The 17,116-nt window shown below is 54.2% G+C and overlaps 3 protein-coding genes across 7 annotated transcripts in view; 2 read left to right on the plus strand and 1 right to left on the minus strand.

The window, feature by feature from the left end:
* Window positions 1-35: 35 nt before the first annotated feature.
* TMEM50A (transmembrane protein 50A) lies at window positions 36-4,518 on the plus strand. Of its 2 annotated transcripts, none has more exons than XM_033080894.1 (7): window positions 36-72; window positions 637-738; window positions 1,579-1,691; window positions 1,773-1,840; window positions 3,345-3,437; window positions 3,825-3,885; window positions 4,089-4,518. In XM_033080894.1, the coding sequence occupies exons 2-7, from the start codon at window positions 646-648 to the stop codon at window positions 4,132-4,134; spliced, it is 474 nt and encodes a 157-aa protein (XP_032936785.1). In that variant the 5' UTR covers window positions 36-72; window positions 637-645; the 3' UTR covers window positions 4,135-4,518. The 2 variants fall into 2 exon arrangements, with proteins under 2 accessions (XP_032936785.1, XP_032936786.1); XM_033080895.1 differs by lacking the exon at window positions 36-72 and adding an exon at window positions 227-255.
* RHCE (Rh blood group CcEe antigens) lies at window positions 4,088-14,939 on the minus strand. Of its 2 annotated transcripts, none has more exons than XM_033080893.1 (10): window positions 14,851-14,939; window positions 10,522-10,708; window positions 10,170-10,320; window positions 9,923-10,064; window positions 8,227-8,393; window positions 7,688-7,825; window positions 7,336-7,469; window positions 6,949-7,028; window positions 5,909-5,982; window positions 4,088-5,650 (listed from the first exon to the last, which is right to left on the minus strand). In XM_033080893.1, exons 2-10 carry the CDS (start codon window positions 10,686-10,688, stop codon window positions 5,624-5,626), a joined length of 1,080 nt encoding a protein of 359 aa, XP_032936784.1. In that variant the 5' UTR covers window positions 10,689-10,708; window positions 14,851-14,939; the 3' UTR covers window positions 4,088-5,623. The 2 variants fall into 2 exon arrangements, with proteins under 2 accessions (XP_032936784.1, XP_032936783.1); XM_033080892.1 differs by lacking the exon at window positions 14,851-14,939 and adding an exon at window positions 11,118-11,489.
* Window positions 14,940-15,316: 377 nt separating this feature from the next.
* MACO1 (macoilin 1) overlaps window positions 15,317-17,116 on the plus strand; it is a 31,087-nt gene continuing 29,287 nt past the window's right edge. For all 3 annotated transcript variants that reach the window (XM_033080610.1, XM_033080613.1, XM_033080611.1), the window contains exon 1: window positions 15,317-15,548. In XM_033080610.1, coding sequence (XP_032936501.1) covers window positions 15,469-15,548 — 80 coding nt within the window. In that variant the 5' untranslated portion in view covers window positions 15,317-15,468. The remainder of the gene's footprint in view (window positions 15,549-17,116) is intronic.

Raw genomic sequence — 17,116 nt, forward strand, 5'->3', positions numbered from 1 at the left:
CGGCCCCGCCCGCGCCCCCCCCCTGCGCGCGCGCGCTGCGCCTGCGCGCGGCCGCCGCCGCGTCCCGTGACGGTGCGCGAGGGATGCGCGGGGCCGGGGGCGCGCGGGGCCGGGAGCGGGGGCGCGCACGGTGCGGGAGATGTGCGGGGATGTAGGGTTGGAGGCGGGGCCGGGGGCGCGCGGGGCCGGGAGCGCGCACGGTGCGGGGGCGCGGGGGGTGAGCGAGGTGCGGGAGATGCGCGGGAGATGCGCGGGGTACGGGGATGTGGGGGTGCGGGAGATGCGCGGGAGATGCGCGGGGTTCAGGGATGGGGATTCGGGGATGGGGGTGCGGGAGATGCGCGCCCCGTGACCGCGCATGGTGCGAGAGCGGCGCGGGGTGCGCGGATCGGGGGCGCGCCCCGGTGCCGGTCCCCGGGCTCGTTCCCCGTGCTCGGTCCCCGGGCTCGGTCCCCGGGCTCGTTCCCCGGGCTCGGTCCCCGGGCTCGTTCCCTTTGCTCGTTCCCCGTGCTCGTTCCCTTTGCTCGTTCCCCGGGCTCGTTCCCTTTGCTCGGTTCCCCCGCTCCGGTTCCCCCGCTCCGGTTCCCCCGCTCCGGTTTCCCGTGCACACCGAGCTCCCTTTCCCTCTCCCCGCAGTGTTGAACCATGTCCGGGTTCCTGGAGAGCCTGCGGTGCTCCGAGTGCGTGGACTGGGGCGAGAAGCGCAACACCATCGCGTCTGTGGCCGCGGGGGTGCTGGTACGGCCCCGCCCTGTCGCGACTCCGCGATTCTTTTGGCTTTTCTGTCGTGAGATGGGAATTCTGAGCGCTGTGGGAGTTTCTTCTCTTCGTTACAAGTGGAAGGATGAGAGGAAACGGCCTCGAGTTGTGCCTTGGGTTGGATGAAAGGGGGAATTTCTCCTCAGGCAGTGCTGGAGTCACTGTGCCTGGGAATGTTTTAAAAATCCGTGGATGTGGCATTTGGGGACACAGTTTAGTGGTTGGGATTGACGATTTTACTGAGCAGTTCCAGGGAAAGGAAGAGCAGGGATACACTGTCCCTGTTGTAGCTGCCAAAATCTGCTTTCCGCCATGCATTTCATGTTTACATTTCAGTTTTACCCAGGAAGTGGGCAAATCCCAGCCTGGTCCCAAATCAACAGCAAAGCTAAGGGTGTTCCCTTCAGTCTGGGCTGGAGCCTGTCAGGGTGTTTGAGTATTGATGAGATTTTCTCTCACAGGCTGTGTCTGTATTTTAAACTCTTTCTTTCCCCCCCAGTTTAAATATTGATGATATTTTCTCTTAGGCTGTGTCTGTATTTTAAGCTCTTCTTTCCCCCCAGTTTAAATGTTGATATTTTCTCACAGGCTGTGTCTGTATTTTAAACTCTTTCTTTTCCCCCAATTTAAATATTGATGTGTTTTCTCATAGGCTGTGTCTGTATTTTAAACTCTTCTTTCCCCCCCAGTTTAAATACTGATTTTTTTTCTCTCAAGCTGTGTCTGTATTTTAAACTTTCTTCCTCCCCCCAGTTTAAATGTTGATGATATTTTCTCTCCCAGCCTGTGTCTGTGTTCTGAGCTCTTTCTTTCCCCCAGTTTTTCACAGGCTGGTGGATCATCATCGATGCTGCTGTGAAATACCCTCAAGTGGAAGACTTCAACCATTCCTACCACGCCTGTGGGGTGATAGCCACCATTGCATTCCTGATGTAAGGCCCCAGCAGTCCCTTTGTGCACTCAGGGGTGCCAGGGAGACCTTTCCATGCCACTCGTGTCCTGCTTTTCCCCAGGATCAACGCTGTGTCCAACGGGCAGGTGCGGGGGGACAGCTACAGCGAGGGCTGCCTGGGCCAGACAGGTACCGGGGCTGGGAGCCTGGGGCTGGGATGTCCTGCAGGGCTGGCCCAGGGGTGTTTATGGGGCTGGGATGTCCTGCAGGGCTGGCCCAGAGGGGTTTGTGGGGTTGGGGTGTCCTGCAGATTTGGGCCAGGGGGGATTGGGGGGCTTTGTGGGGCTGGGGTCCCTCAGGTCCCACAGAGCCTGCAGGGTTGTGCCAGAGGGGATCGAGGGGGTTTGTGGGGCTGGGGTGTCCTGCAGAGCTGTGCCAGAGGGTTTTTCTGGGGCTGGGGTGTCCTGCAGGGCTGTGCCAGGATGTATTGGGGTGATTTGTGGGGCTGGGGTATCCCTCAGGTCCTACAGAGCCTGCAGGGCTGGGGCAGGGGAGTTTATGGGGCTAGAGTGTCCTGCAGGGCTGGGCCAGGGGGGTTTGTGGGGCTGGAGTGTCCTGCAGGGCTGGGCCAGGGGGGTTTGGGGTGATTTGTGGGGCTGGGGTGTCCCTCAGGTTCTACAGAGCCTGCAGGGTTGGGGCAGGGGAGTTTATGGGGCTGGAGTGTCCTGCAGGGCTGTGCCAGGGTAGATTGGGGGTGTTTGTGGGGCTGGGGTGTCCTGCAGAGCTGTGTCAGAGGGGATTGAGGGGATTTGTGGGGCTGGGATGTCCTGCAGGGCTGTGACAGGGGGTTTGTGGGGCTGGGGTGTCCTGCAGGGCTGGGCTGGGGTGTCCTGCAGGGCTGTGACAGGGGGTTTGTGGGGCTGGGGTGTCCCTCAGGTCCCACAGAGCCTGCAGGGCTGGCCCAGGGGGGACTGGGGAGTTGGGGTGTCCTGCAAGACTGGCCCAGGGGGTTTGAGGGGATTTGTGAGGCTGGGATGTCCTGCAGGGCTGTGCCAGAGGGGTTTGTGGGGCTGGGGTGTCCTGCAGGGCTGGCCCAGGATGGATTGGGGCGGTTTGTAGGCTTGGGGGTGTCCCTCAGGTCCCACATCCCCCACTGAGCCTGCAGAGGGGGGTTTGTGGGGCTGGGGTGTCCCTCAGGTCCCACAGAGCCTGCAGGACTGGCCCAGGGGGGTTTATGGGGCTGGGGTGTCCTGCAGAGCTCTGCCAGGGGGGATTGGGGTGATTTGTGGGGCTGGGGTGTCCCTCAGGTCCCACATCCCCCACTGAGCCTGCAGAGGAGGATTTGTGGGGCTGGGGTGTCCTGCAGGGCTGGGCCAGGGGGGTTTGGGGTGATTTGTGGGGCTGGGGTGTCCCTCAGGTTCTACAGAGCCTGCAGGGTTGGGGCAGGGGAGTTTATGGGGCTGGAGTGTCCTGCAGGGCTGTGCCAGGGTAGATTGGGGGTGTTTGTGGGGCTGGGGTGTCCTGCAGAGCTGTGTCAGGGGGGATTGTGGGGCTGGGGTGTCCCTCAGGTCCCATAGAGCCTGCAGAGCTGTTCCAGGGGTGATTTGTGGGGCTGGGGTGTCCTGCAGAGCTGTTCCAGGGGTGATTTGTGGGGCTGGGGTCCCTCAGCTCCCACTCCCCCATGCCATTGCAGGGGCTCGGATCTGGCTCTTCATTGGGTTCATGATGGCTTTTGGGTCCCTCATTGCTTCCATGTGGATCCTTTTTGGGGGATATGTGGTTAAAGGTAAGACCTGGCCCTGTTTTTTGAAAGTTGAAGGTGTTTTAAATGATTCCTGAATTTTAGAACTGGCATTAGAGGGTTTCTAGGCAGGCCCAGTTTGAGTATTTTGCCCCACACCACTATCCCATGTTATTGGGATGGATTTGATCCTTTTCTAAGTACAAACTTCCCCTACAAACCCACCTGGGAACTCCATGGATATAATTAAACTGCTGCAGTTTTCAGGGAATAATTCCCTGTGTGAACACTTATTCCCAGAATACAAATTACTGAGTTCCTGCAGATTGCTCCCAAAGCCTCTCTGCTAAATTAGCTCAAGGGAAAACAACATGCCAGAAATGGGATAAAATTACTTAAAAAATAATTAATGAGTGTTTTTTTTCCTCTTAGAAAAACCAGTGGTGTACCCAGGAATAGCTGTGTTTTTCCAGAATGCATTCATCTTTTTTGGGTAAGACTGCCCTCTTTAATTTTATTTTATTTCCTATTTAATTGGCTTTTAATAAAAAAAACTGAAACTTGCTGGGATCTGGTTGGGCCTGAAGTCCTGATTTGTAGCCAGGCCTGTGTGAATAACCTGGAACTGGATTAACAAAGAGCCCTGGGGATGCTGGGATTAAAACAAGAGGGGTTTGGTCTGTGCTGTTCCCACAGGGGCCTGGTGTTCAAGTTTGGTCGCACAGAGGATTTGTGGCAGTGAACCCCCCTGGAGGCTTCACCTGCACCCCCAGAGTTTTGTAAAACCATTTTGTAAAACCTTCCATCGTGTCTGGAATCAAGGAAAGCTGAAGGCACTAAATCCAGCTCTATTCTGGTTATTTTTTTTACTCTTGTACGTCCACATCAGTGTTGTGGTGTTTTTGAGAAATGTCAAATTGCTGCAAACAAATGTGGGGTCACTTTTCTAAGAGGATGTTTGTTACAAATAAAAGGAGAGTGGGATATGGATGTATTTAACCAGCTGTTTCTATGATGTTATTTACAATCCAACACTTACTAAAACTGCATTAAAATAACCTTTTAACAGATATTTATTAACTATTTCCTATCTCTGGCCAATATAACCATTTCTTCAATTTCAAAACTTGGTGTGTGGCTTTTCTTGTGTCATTCTTGGTGATTTAGGATTTTTTTTTCCCCCCATCCCTTGAATATTTAATTTACCCTGTGGTGCTAAAGAGGAAGGAACAACTCACAGTTGTGTGCAGGAGGTTTGGGAGCTGTTGGAACTTTGGGAACAAGAACTGGCCCTTCCTTGCACGCCTGCATTCCTCCTCTGCTCAGCCCAGGCAGGGAATGAGGCCAGGCAGCCTCAGCCTGGAGCTCCCTCACTCATCCATTCCTCACAAGGGTGCTGAAGGAAAGAAAAACAGCCAGGTTTTCACTCCTTTATTAGGGAAGCACTGCTGGAAGATTTGCTGTGTTCATTATTGTTGAAAGTAAGGAGCACTGAGGATGGAAATCCAATTAAAAACCAGGGGTCACTGCTGGAGAATCCAAAACTGCACTGAGGCTCCTTCCCCCTGTGCTGGGCCAGGCTCTCCCCTCCCAGACTCTGAGATTTTTTACTTGGCAGCCCCCAGGGCTTTCAGAAGCACCATCCACAACTGAACTTCTTGGGGTTTTTTTTGCCATCAGAACCTCCCAACACATCCAGCCCCAGCCAAGCAATGCCAGATTTTTTCCAGCCTGGCAGGATGCAGAGTTCTGGCCCTGCTCCAGCTCCACTCAGCAAATCCTGGCTTGTCAGGGCCTTCAGCAGAATCAATTCAGCTTAAAAACTTGAGTGCTGTGCTGGATGAGAAGTGCTCCTTGAGAAATGACACTTTCCAAATCCACCCTTTTGCCTTTAAAGTCAGGAGCTAAAAATAGTTGAATGTTTCCAAGCATTGGGATTGATCAGCCATGAATGCAGGCAGCTTTTTTGTACATATCTTACAGGAAATATTTAAGGCAAGGGCAACAAAGCAGAAAAGCTGAATGCATCTGAAGTTTGCAGCTGTGGATTCACACTCTGGATCTCTCAAGAATAACTGGAACAGTTTTGGTTTTGAGTGTCCATTGGGGTGGCTTTTGTGGGCCTGAGAATTGGGGTTTCAGTGCTCTGAAGCCACCACAGCTGCTCAGTTTTCCTGGTGGTAAAGAGGAAAATCTGATCTTGCTCCTGTGTGTCAGCTGGGATCCTCCACTCAAAATCCAACAGACAAGTGGGGGAACTGTGAACAAAACATTTTTGTATCAGAGCACATCAAATCACCACAGGGAAAACCAATGGAAAAGCTGATTTAAAGCTGCTTGTCATCCATTTGTTTTTCCTCTCACCTAAGGGTGCCCAAGGGCTGTCTGTGCATCAAAATGTGCTGGGAAAAGCAATAACCCTTTCCCTCCCATATTTTAAATTCAAATACCTGGAGTTCTTCAGCAAGGTGCAAAATGAACTCCCCCCAGGAGTCTGAAATCATTTGGAAACTCACCTCCCAAAAAAACTGATCATCAAAGTACTTGGAGACATGCACAGCTTTGAGCAGTTTGATGTTTAAGATTAAACCTGTTGGTAAAAAGAGAAAGATCCAAAATAAACATAAACACCAGGGCAAGGGGAGGATCCTGTGGAACATTTATCCAAATGTAACAGCTCAAAACACAAATTCAGACCTAAATCCTCCAGCAGAGCCCCTGACTTGAGCTGGCCTTAAATAGAAAAAGAGGATTGACAGGATATTAAAATGAATTACTTTAAGTAAAAGCCCATTAAACAGCTGCTGGATTATGAAAATACATCAAAATGATGAATTTCTTGCATGAGAAGTGCCTGGGTATTTCAATCTGGTTTATCTGCATTGTTAGTTCTGATGGGAATCTCTAGATTTTGGAACAATTGGTTAAACACTGAATGTTTGGTTATTTCAAAAATCTATTCCTTCATTACACTTAAAACAAGGCAAAGGTTTAAATCAATTAAAACACAAAATCACTGTAGGTGTTTCCCAGCAGTTTTCACTGCCCATTTCTCTGTTGCTCCAGGCAGAATTTGGGGCTGGGGAAAAGCAGCAGCTGCCACAACCCAGAGCCCATGGGAGCCACAGGAGTGCTGCTGCTCCCAGAGCAGCACAGAGTCCCAAAAAAGTCCCAAAAATCCCCAAATCTCCTGATCAAAGGGCTCAGGCAGCTCCTGATGTTCAAACCTTGCTCCAAATGGCCTAAAAAGTGACAAGCCCCAGATTGGGGCATCTTCTGTCACTGAGACAACACCCAAAATGGAAATATTTTCATCTTCACACCTCTCCTGTCTGCAGGTTGAAGGCAGTTGTTAAACCTTGGTTAAAATAAAACTTCAGCACTGAAAGAATGGTGCTGCTGGGTTATTTGTGTGCAAAGCAGCTCTGCTCCTAAAGCCTCCCTGGCACTGGAGTTTCCATTTATTGCACCAGTATTTACACACAGAAATCACTGCTGCCACAGCCATTCCCTGCTCCAAGGAAATAAAGGAATTCTGGGATGGTTCAGGACTGACCTGTAATCAAACCTGTTATGAAGGCAGTGCTGATGGTCTGGCAGAAGGCACCAACTTCCACAAAGGCCAAATAACCCAGACTGGAAAGAAAAAAAAAAAAAAAAAAAGTGTTTCACCTTTTATTTAGCACCAACACTGTGACTGAATCTGCATCTATCAAAATCTCTCATAGAAATTTAATTCTCACATCTGCAGTGACTGTTTTAGGAACATACCAGAAGCCTGATGCAGAATTCAGAGGATTTCTTTTGTCCATCCTTTTGCAATTAAAACTTTGATTAAATTTGTTTCATGAAGAACACAATGAGAAGTGCCAGGCCCTCATGCTGCACTCTGATTCCTCCCTGCCTGATTATCTATCATTATTTACTACAAGAGTTTCTGTACCTCTGTTCTGGAACCATCTCTTGTTGAAATATCTTTAGAAGAACAGCAGCCACAGCTCCAAGCACAGCAGGCAAACCAAAGGTGAAATGAACTCCACAAGTATCCTGAAGCTTCAAAGGAGGATTGAAGCACCTCTGGGGAGAGGAAAAGGTTTCATTGAAACACAAGTTGGGAATTGCAGATCAGCTGCTGCACACCTAGAGGATGGATTTGCTCTCCAGGTGCAATCCTGCACTCTGCTCACAGCCCCTCAGGTTTCCTAGTTTGGAACAGAGATTTCTCTTGGGGTATCCTGCATTGGAGAGGAAATTTATACAGCTTATACAGAACCATTGTGGGCTTTGAGCATTACCTGCAGGCAGTGAGAGCCCAGGATGGAGATGACACTGCCAAGCAGCCCCAGGATCATGGCAATCCAGGGGTGCTGGATGATTCCTGCTGTGCAGCTCAGGGTGACCCCTCCAGCCAGGACTGCACTGTGGATGTGAGCCTGCACAACAACAACAGGGAGTTAAGGGCTTTTCCAAGGGTTTGCAGGGACAGAACAAGGGACAATGGCTTTAAACTGAGAGAGGGAAGGTGCAGGGTCAGCATCAGGAAGGAATTGTTCCCTCTGAGGGTGGCAGGGCCTGGCACAGGTGCCCAGAGAGGCTGGGGCAGTGCCCAAGGCCAGGCTGGGCAGGGCTTGGAGCAGCCTGGGACAGTGGAAAGTGTCCCTGTCCTGGCAGGGGTGGGATGAGGAGATCTCTGGTGGCCCTTCCCACCCAAACCCCTCTGTGACTGTCACACCCTGGCCCTGCTTTCAGTTCACAGCAGTTTTATTTCCAGTGAATTGCTGAGGAAATCTCTTGGAACACAAAAACCCCAGGCAGGGTTTCCCCTGGTCCTTACCATCCTGAATTTGCCATCCTTGGAGGTCAGAGCAGACAGCATGAAGGCAGCCACAGCACTCACAGCAAGGGCCAGGTAGGTGTTGAACACTGCATTCCAGTGCACTTCATTGTTCTCAGCCAGTATGGAACTGAAGCTTGGCCAGAACACCCAGACAAACACAGTGCCTTGGGGACAAGGACAAGAGACCCTGAGGAGCTGCTCTGAAGCACAGGGACCAGCAGTGCCTGTGTGCAGGGCTCCAGCCTGCAGTGTGCACCCACTGTGACTCCCAAAGCTCCTCCCAGAGCCCTCCCTGGGAGCTGCCAGTGCCACACCCCCAGCAGCAGAATGAAAACAGAAAACACAAAACAGCTCCTTGTGCTTCTGTGCCCCTCGTGCTCAGCATTTGGGAGGGCCAGGGTGAGTGCCCTGCCTGGCTGGATGCATTCCTGAGTGCACAGAGGAGGTTCCAGCCCTGGCTGGATGCATTCCTGAGTGCACAGAGGAGATTCCAGCCCTGGCTGGATGCATTCCTGAGTGCACAGAGGAGATTCCTGCCAGCAGAGGGACGTGCTGGCCTCAGAGCAGCTCGGGCTGACACCACAGAGCCCCGAGGGCTGGGCTGGGCAGACACCAGCACACAGCAGCACCCCTGGGCACTGCCCAGCTGCTGGAGTCTGTTCCCAGCCCAGTCCCATCACTGATGCTGTGCTCCCCACCCCACAGACCCTGTGCAATCCACCTGCCAGGCACATTGATGTGTTCTGGTCCAAGAGCCCTAATAAGTGCCACATTGTCACTGTGAGGCACAAGTGCAGTTTCCAGCAGCTCTGGCAGGCACTGATTTTGTCTTAGCCCTGTGAAATCCAGTTTGCATTGCTAACACCCAGTTTGCATTGCTAACATCCATGATTTCAGTGCACCAAGGCAGAGACAGCCCTGTCTCAGACAGGAGAGGCCATTTCTAAAGTTATGGTGGCACTGGGGACTTGTGAGATGACCCATCCCATTCCCACTGATTAGGCAGTTAGTCTATATAAATATAAAATATTTATAAATATAAAATCTACTGAAGCATTCTTATGAGTGTCTGCTCAGCTCTGGAAATAAACAGCAAACAACAACTCCAGGGACACAAAAGAGCAGCATTTCAATTCTGTGTTCCCTGAACTGGGCAAAGACTGAGTGAGAATGAGTCTCTGTGGACTCCTGCAGGAAGCTCTGGGCTCAGCTGGTGGCACTTGTGACAATAAAGCCACCAAATTGCTTCCACCAGAAAAGGAATGAAAGTCCCAGCCAGTGAGGCTGTCCTCCCTCAGTGCCTGTATCACACTCCCCACCCTCCACCAGGCTTTATCTTTTTATTTATGTCAGCAGCAGGGAGTGCCCCTCTCTATCTCTGAGCACCACCTGCAGAATCAGCCTGAGCTCTGCTCAAATACAAGTTATGAGCTCACTCAGCCCCTCAGAGCAGCCTGGGCAAGCCAAGGGGGACAACTTGGCCAGGAGGTGGAGAAAGAACTGTGAGCCTGGAGCAGCCCTCATGCTGAGCTGACAAAGCTAACTGAGCAAACTGAGCCCCAGGTGTGGCAGGAGTGGCCCTGGGCCAGGTGGAAGTGGCCACTGTCACCAAGCAGGGATGTTTGGCTGCATTCAGAGCTGCCTTCAAAGCCCCAAAGCTCCCCCTGCAACCCCTGAGCAGCCAAGGACTCACCCAGCACTGAGAACAGCTCTGACTTGGGGGTGCTCCTGTTCTTGTCCAGCCCTGGGGGAGGCTCAGGGAAGCAGGAGGTCACTGCCAGACCAAAGTAGGCTCCAAAGAGGTGCACGTGCATCAGGCTGGGGCTCTCTGGGACCTGCAGCAACACAACACTCACCCCTGGGGCTGCTCCAGAACACACAGCTGCTCCAAAGCCCCAGTGCCATTTCCCCCCACATATCTGAAAATCCCACCAGGGTACCTGCAGGAATTTTCTGTTGATGCATCTGCTCAAATGGAAGATGATTAATTCCACCAGGCTCATGACAATTAACTGCACAGGATTGGCTTTCCCCAGCACAGCCCCAGTGGAGATGACCACAGCAGTCATGCTCATCAAAGCCCTTGCCAGACTGCAAGAAAGGAAAGGAAAGGGAAACAACTCAGTGGCAGGGTGACAGCAGGGCCATTAAAAAGGAACAACACAGAATAATGTAATAAAAACCTAAAGCTCTCCAAAATGGCTCCAGATGTGCCTCTGCTCACCCCAGCAGGGCTCTGGAAGGAGCAATCAGCAGTTCTGGGTTAGCCCAGCTCTAACATGAGCTCATTACCTTTCCAAACCAAATCTACTGGGATGATTCTCAAGGAGATTTAATAAATCTTCTACCAGCACAGAGCACTGGACACCAAGAACAATGAGCAAGAGGTTGAATCCAGTGCTGCTGAAGCCATATCTTCTCAGAACCATCAGGAAGAAGCCAAATCCAAAAATCACCATGTGGTTGACATCTTGAAACGCTGCAGGACACAAAAGAACAAGACAGCAGTGAAATGTTTAATGCAGATTTCTGGTTTAAAAGATCTATTAAAAATTACAATTAACTAAGGAGCCTTCAGACAAAAATTTAAGTGCCACTATTGTTTAGAGCTTGCCAAGAATTCCAGAGCTTTCTTTCCACTCTATAATCAGAGAAAAAACACCCTGAATGCTGAATTTATTTTTACACAGTGATCTGAGTGGATGCCACAGGTCAAAAAACCCAACAGAAAACTCACCAAAAATACAATTTAGTCTTGGATCCCCATGACATCTGTGATATACAGAAACTCCCGGCAAGTTCAAAGAGCAATAAAACCATCGTGCTTCTGAGCAGCAGAGCCCCAGCAGGAGCAGGGAGCAGCCCTCCTTTCCCAGGGCCAGGCTTACCTGGGTACATCTGGGGTAAGTATCTGACATGAGTGTCAGGGAAGGCAAACAAAGCCCGGCCGAGGAACAGAGCCTGCAGCGCGAGGAGGAGCCAGGGCACGCTGCAGCGGAAGCTCCGGTAGCGGGAGGGCATGGTGGTGGCCCGGCTGCATGGAGCACGGCACAGCCACAGCTCCTCTTCCCTGCAAATGTCCCCGTGCCCTCACAGCGGCGACAAACGAGCTGTGGGGGCCGGCAGGGAGATAAAAGGGCCCGGAGGAGTGAGCGGGGAGCAGCTCCTTATCTGTGGGTGTGGTGGGAGCCCGAACTCAGAGCAGCTCCTGGGGGCTGAGTGAAGGGACAGGCACACTGCTGCAGGGACAGCCATACTGCTGCAGGGACAGCCACACTGCTGAAGGGACAGCCACACTGCCCCAGGGACAGCCACACTGCTGAAGGGACAGGCACACTGCTGCAGGGACAGCCACACTGCTGAAGGGACAGCCACACTGCTGAAGGGACAGCCACACTGCTCTAGGGACAGCCACACTGCTGAAGGGACAGTCACACTGCTGCAGGGACAGCCACACTGCTGCAGGGACAGCCACACTGCTGAAGGGACAGTGACACTGCCCCAGGGACAGCCACATTGCTGAGGGGACAGTCACACTGCTGAGGGGACAGCCACACTGCTGAAGGGACAGTCACACTGCTGTGGGGACAGGCACACTGCTGTGGGGACAGCCACACTGCTGAAGGGACAGTCACACTGCCCCAGGGACAGCCACACTGCTCTAGGGACAGCCACACTGCTGCAGGGACAGCCACACTGCTCTGGGGACAGTCACACTGCCGCAGGGACAGCCACACTGCTGCGGGGACAGCCACACTGCTGCAGGGACAGCCACACTGCTCTGGGGACAGCCACACTGCTCTGGGGACAGCCACACTGCTGCAGGGACAGTCACACTGCTGAGGGGACAGTCACACTGCCGTGGGGACAGCCACACTGCTGTGGGGACAGCCACACTGCTGCAGGGACAGCCACACTGCTGAAGGGACAGTCACACTGCTGCGGGGACAGCCACACTGCTGCAGGGACAGCCACACTGCTGCGGGGACAGCCACACTGCTGCGGGGACAGCCACACTGCTGCAGGGACAGCCACACTGCTGTGGGGACAGCCACACTGCTGTGGGGACAGCCACACTGCTCTGGGGACAGCCACACTGCTGAAGGGACAGCCACACTGCTGAAGGGACAGTCACACTGCTGAGGGGACAGCCACACTGCTGCAGGGACAGCCACACTGCTCTGGGGACAGTCACACTGCTGAGGGGACAGCCACACTGCTGAGGGGACAGCCACACTGCTGAGGGGACAGCCACACTGCTGCAGGGACAGTCACACTGCTGCAGGGACAGGCACACTGCTCTGGGGACAGTTCATGGATCCATGGCACAAATCATGGAGTGGTTTGGGTGGGAAGGGACCCTAAAGCCCCTCCAGTGCCACCCCTGCCATGGCAGGGACACCTCCCCCTGTCCCATTGCTCCAGCCCCAATGTCCAGCCTGGCCTTGGGCACTGCCAGGGATCCAGGGACAGCCACACTGCTCTGGGGACAGGCACACTGCTGCAGGGACAGCCACACTGCTCTGGGGACAGGCACACTGCTGCAGGGACAGCCACACTGCTCTGGGGACAGCCACATTGCTGAAGGGACAGCCACACTGCTCTGGGGACAGCCACACTGCTGAAGGGACAGCCACACTGCTCTGGGCACCTGTGCCAGGGCCTCACCCCCCGTCAATAAAGAATTTCTTCTGAATATCCACTCCAGCCCTGTCCTCATTCCCCTTGCCTTGTAAAGATCCCTCTCCTCCCTTCACAACCCCCTTTAGGCACTGCAGGAACATTTGTCCCTCCTCAGTATTCACCGTGCCTCTGTGAACTGAGCCCTCTTTGTCCAGGCAGCTCAGGTTAAATTAAAATTAAAATTACACCTCAGTTCTGCTCGGAGGCTGTCACAAACCCAGAGCTGAGCTGGCACAGGAATGGGGAGGAACGTGCTCAGAAATGGGGATAAAGCCACCTGCTGGTGACAGGGACATTTATCAGGCAGAACTACACACAGGAAACTCACAGGTCACTTAAATCTGAGGACGTCCCAGGCTGTAGGGCACAATAATAGTGAATAAAACATCTGTGCAAGGTTTGGGTTTGTGGTGACAGCTTGAACCTTCCTCCCACCCAACATCAAACTGCTTTAATATCGAATCACTTTAATATCAAAGCCTTTTCCCAGCCTAACCAAGCTAAATATCTCTATACCCATTTCAGAAATTCCTAAATAAAATTTTAAAGAAATCTTTCCCAGGCATGTAAAGCACCGCCCTGGTTTGAGGAAAGTCCTGCTGCAGAAAGATCCACGTTCAGATCCTTCTTCTGGGAATTCTGTATCTCAGGAACTCAGAACCAGAACTTGGTGAACTTTCTCTAGACAGGGTAACAGCTCAAGCAGCAATTTAGGAATTAATTTAGCTAACACAATGAGCCCTTGTGCTACCTGTTACTACATCCCATCAGTGTTAACATCCAGGAAAACACCCCAAAGGTGAGGAATTCACACATTGCAGAGGTGATGCTCAGATTTGCAGCTTACTCTTTCAGAGACCAAAGGCTGGTGATCTCTGACAGGGTAAAGAACAAAGTAATTTTTATTTTAGGAAGAAGCTGTGGCTGCCCCTGGATCCCTGGCAGTGCCCAAGGCCAGGCTGGACATTGGGGACAGTGGGAGGTGTCCCTGCCATGGCACGGGTGGAACAGGATGATCCTCAAGGTCTCTTCCAGCCCAAACAAATCCATGATGCACCGACTCTAATTCCACTCCAAACCCCCCGTGACTCAGCCCAGCACACTCCTGGCACAGCTCTGAGGCCGATCTGGGCCCCGCGCCCCTCACACTCAGCCCATCGCTGCCCGAGCCTTGTTCTGGGAAATCCAGCAGGGCCCGGCAGGCCCAGCCCAGGCCGCGGGCACCGCCACCCTCCTCCCGCGCTGCGGCCTCCCTCAGGAGCGCCGCCGCCATTGCTCCCCTCACGGCTCCCCCGCGGGCCTCGGGCTCCACGGAGGCCCCAAACCGCGGGCCTTGGGGTGGGGGGTCAGCAGGGCGGTGGCGGTGCCGAGCCCAGAGCGGTACCGGGCCCAGAGCGGTGCCGGTGCCGGGGCCGGGGCCGGGGCCCAGAGCGGTACCGGGCCCAGAGCGGTGCCGGTGCCGAGCCCAGAGCGGTACCGGGCCCAGAGCGGCGCCGGTGCCGGGGCCCGGCCGTGACTCGGCAGCCCCCGGTGGCGGTGACAGCGGCGGGACCCGCCCGGCCCCGCCCCTCGCTGAACGCCCGCCCCTCCCCACAGGCCGCCCTTAGGGACTGCCCTCCCATTGGCCGAGAGCTGCTCGTACTGTCCTCTGATTGGTCTATCCCCAGCACAGGCCGTCTTTGGGCCGCGCATCCTGCACTGCGATTGGTCCGCTTGCTTGTCACTCAACGATGTGCGTTATTCATTGGCTGGCGCGGCCTGTCAGTCACGCCGAGGGTTATTTTGCCCTCGGGTGAGCCGGCAGCGCAGGCCGCGCTGTGGGGGCGGCACCGGCCGTCACAAACTGTCACTGCCTGTCTTTGCACCTCAGACATTGCGTCCCCTTCCCCAACTGCCCATTTGCCAGCCAGGCTGTCAATCAAGCGGGAGAGGTGGTACCTCGGCGCTACGGTGACAGAGGAAATTGAGCCCTCCTTCTTCCGTTTCCGAGTGGATGGCTGAGCTGTCCTTTTATTTTTCTGTTTCTCTTCCATTGGGCAGCTTTGCTGTCGGTCACCCCAAGGGGCAGGAACCAGGCTGCAGCACAGTAGGCGGGAGGAGACGGAAATCTGCATGGTGATTAGCTGACAGGCCATCAATCACAAATTGTCCTCTCTGATTGGGTCACACGTCCGTCACTCACAGCGGTGGGCGTGCCACGCGGCGGCACGAGGCGGGCTCAACTTCCTGGCACTGTGATTGGTCTATTCTACTGCCAGTCTGCCGTTTCCCGTTACCGGTTGGTCGGAGGTGCTGTCACTCAAGTGGGGTCAACCTTCTGATTGGTCGGCGCCGGGAAGGCGGGGCGCTGCGCGGCGGCTGCGCGGGGGGACACGGCGGGGAGGGACGGACCAGGAATTATTTTTATTTCTTTGTTTCCCGGCGAAAAAAAAAAGGGAAAAAAAGGGAAAAAAAGAAAAATAAACCAAAAAAAAAGGCCCCGCGCTCGGGAACCCCCCGCGGGGGCGGATGGTGCTGCCGTGAGCGGGGCGGGCCGGGCCGGGCCGGGCCGGCGGGATGAAGCGGCGGAGCGCGGACTGCAGCAAACTGCGGCGGCCGCTCAAGCGGAACCGCATCACCGAGGGCATCTACGGCAGGTACCGAGCGGCCGCCGCGGCACCGGGAGCGGGCGGTTCGCGGCCCCGGGGCCCCCCGGCCGCCCCCCGGCCCTGGCACCGTCATGGCGCCCCGGCTCCCCTCAGGCGCTGCCCCGCCCCGGGCTCCGCGCCCCGGGGCTCGGCGGGGCCGGGGAGCTGCGGGCCGAGCTGCTGGCCAAGGTGCTGCCGGGGCTGGCCGGAGCCGCCCCCGGGCCGGGGCCTCGGCCGTGTGTCAGCCCCGCTGCGGGGTCTATGAGGGGGCAGAGCTCCGAGCCTCACCTGGGTGTCCCCGGGGAGCTTCTCCCGGTTTTTGTTTGTCCCCAGAGGCTCGGGCTGGCACTCAGCAGCACAACAGCTGGGCTGCTGGCTCGGCTCCTCGGGAAGGGTTTTACAAAGTTGTTTTTTAACGTGGGGCTGCGGTGGAAGGTGTGAGAGGCGTGGAGCAAGGAGGATTTTTGGGGATTGCCGGGGCAGGGAGGGATGGGTGTGCTGGGCACACAGCAGTGCCCGAGGCACCCCTGCCCTGGGGAACGAGGAAGGAAACAGCGCTGGAGTGAGTGCACGTGGGATGTGCCTCATCCTGCCCATCAGGATGTGTTCACAGGCACCAAAACGCTGCTTTGTGTCCCACACCGCTGCTCCGAGCCTGTCTGAGGAGTATTTCCATGGCAGACTTTGCGTGGAGTGCAACAATTCTGCATTTCCCCATCAGCAGGAGTTTGGGTCAGGGAGCTTTGAGGCTGGTGAGAGCTGTAGTAAATGTGCTGCTGGCCCATTTCTGTTTCTAGTTCAGTGGGGTTGATGAATGCAGTGCCTGGAAACCTGAGCGAGCTCATACAATTCAGATGTTAACTTTGCATGAGGGAAGCAGCTGCTGGGGAGCTGTGACAGGAATAAAATTGTCCCAGTGTGCTGCTTATCCCCCTTGTAGTGAATCTGTGAGAGCAGACAGCTTTTGTGCTTCAGACTTTCAGGTTTGGGGAAAACGCTGCCTGCAGTGGTAAAGACAAACATCCCTCGTGTAGAAATTATTATTCAAGGTGGAGAATAATTCAGATATATCAGGAATTGGTTATAAGTGAGAGAAGGGGGAAGGCTCAGTGTGTGCAGCAGGAGGAGCTGCTGGAACCTGTGGGACTTTGCTTCTCCTGGGATGCTTTGGTTCAGAAATGGGATTTTCAGTCTTTTTTGCACGTGCTATTTTGCTAAACAGAAACAATAACTGTCAGAGTGTTGTCCCACAGAAAGGAAAGAGAAATATGGGAAGTCTTTTCCCTTTGGAAATCTAAGCTGAGGGAGACTCTCCTATGTGGATTTGGGATCTTTCTCTTCTTTTGTTTCAATATTTTTTTTTCTCTGTCCACTCCATAATTCAGTGGTCACATACAGGTAACATACAGAACTACAGTTGTCTAAATTCTTGTAATTACTGCAGTTATTTATTCAGCTTATCTTAATTGTCCCCATCAGCTTACACAGGCCCAGTAAATGCATTTATCAGGAGGAAGCATCCTGGGTTTATGGGCACAGCAGCCAGGCTGAGCAAACAGCTGGATTGGGATACTTAA

The sequence above is a fragment of the Catharus ustulatus genome, chromosome 26 (assembly GCF_009819885.2).
Source record: "Catharus ustulatus isolate bCatUst1 chromosome 26, bCatUst1.pri.v2, whole genome shotgun sequence".
NCBI classification, from domain to species: Eukaryota; Metazoa; Chordata; class Aves; order Passeriformes; family Turdidae; genus Catharus; species Catharus ustulatus.

Excerpts from the sequence above, each read along its gene's own strand:
- TMEM50A (XM_033080894.1), top strand. The coding sequence starts at position 646 with ATGTCCGGGTTCCTGGAGAGCCTGCGGTGCTCCGAGTGCGTGGACTGG. Across the intron at positions 739-1,578 it reads CTGTGGCCGCGGGGGTGCTG|TTTTTCACAGGCTGGTGGAT; the intron begins GTACGGCCCCGC and ends TCTTTCCCCCAG. Across the intron at positions 1,841-3,344 it reads GGGCTGCCTGGGCCAGACAG|GGGCTCGGATCTGGCTCTTC; the intron begins GTACCGGGGCTG and ends ATGCCATTGCAG.
- RHCE (XM_033080892.1), bottom strand. The coding sequence starts at position 11,250 with ATGCCCTCCCGCTACCGGAGCTTCCGCTGCAGCGTGCCCTGGCTCCTC. Across the intron at positions 7,470-7,687 it reads TGGGCTCTCACTGCCTGCAG|AGGTGCTTCAATCCTCCTTT; the intron begins GTAATGCTCAAA and ends TCCTCTCCCCAG. Across the intron at positions 7,029-7,335 it reads GAGATGGTTCCAGAACAGAG|TCTGGGTTATTTGGCCTTTG; the intron begins GTACAGAAACTC and ends TTTTCTTTCCAG.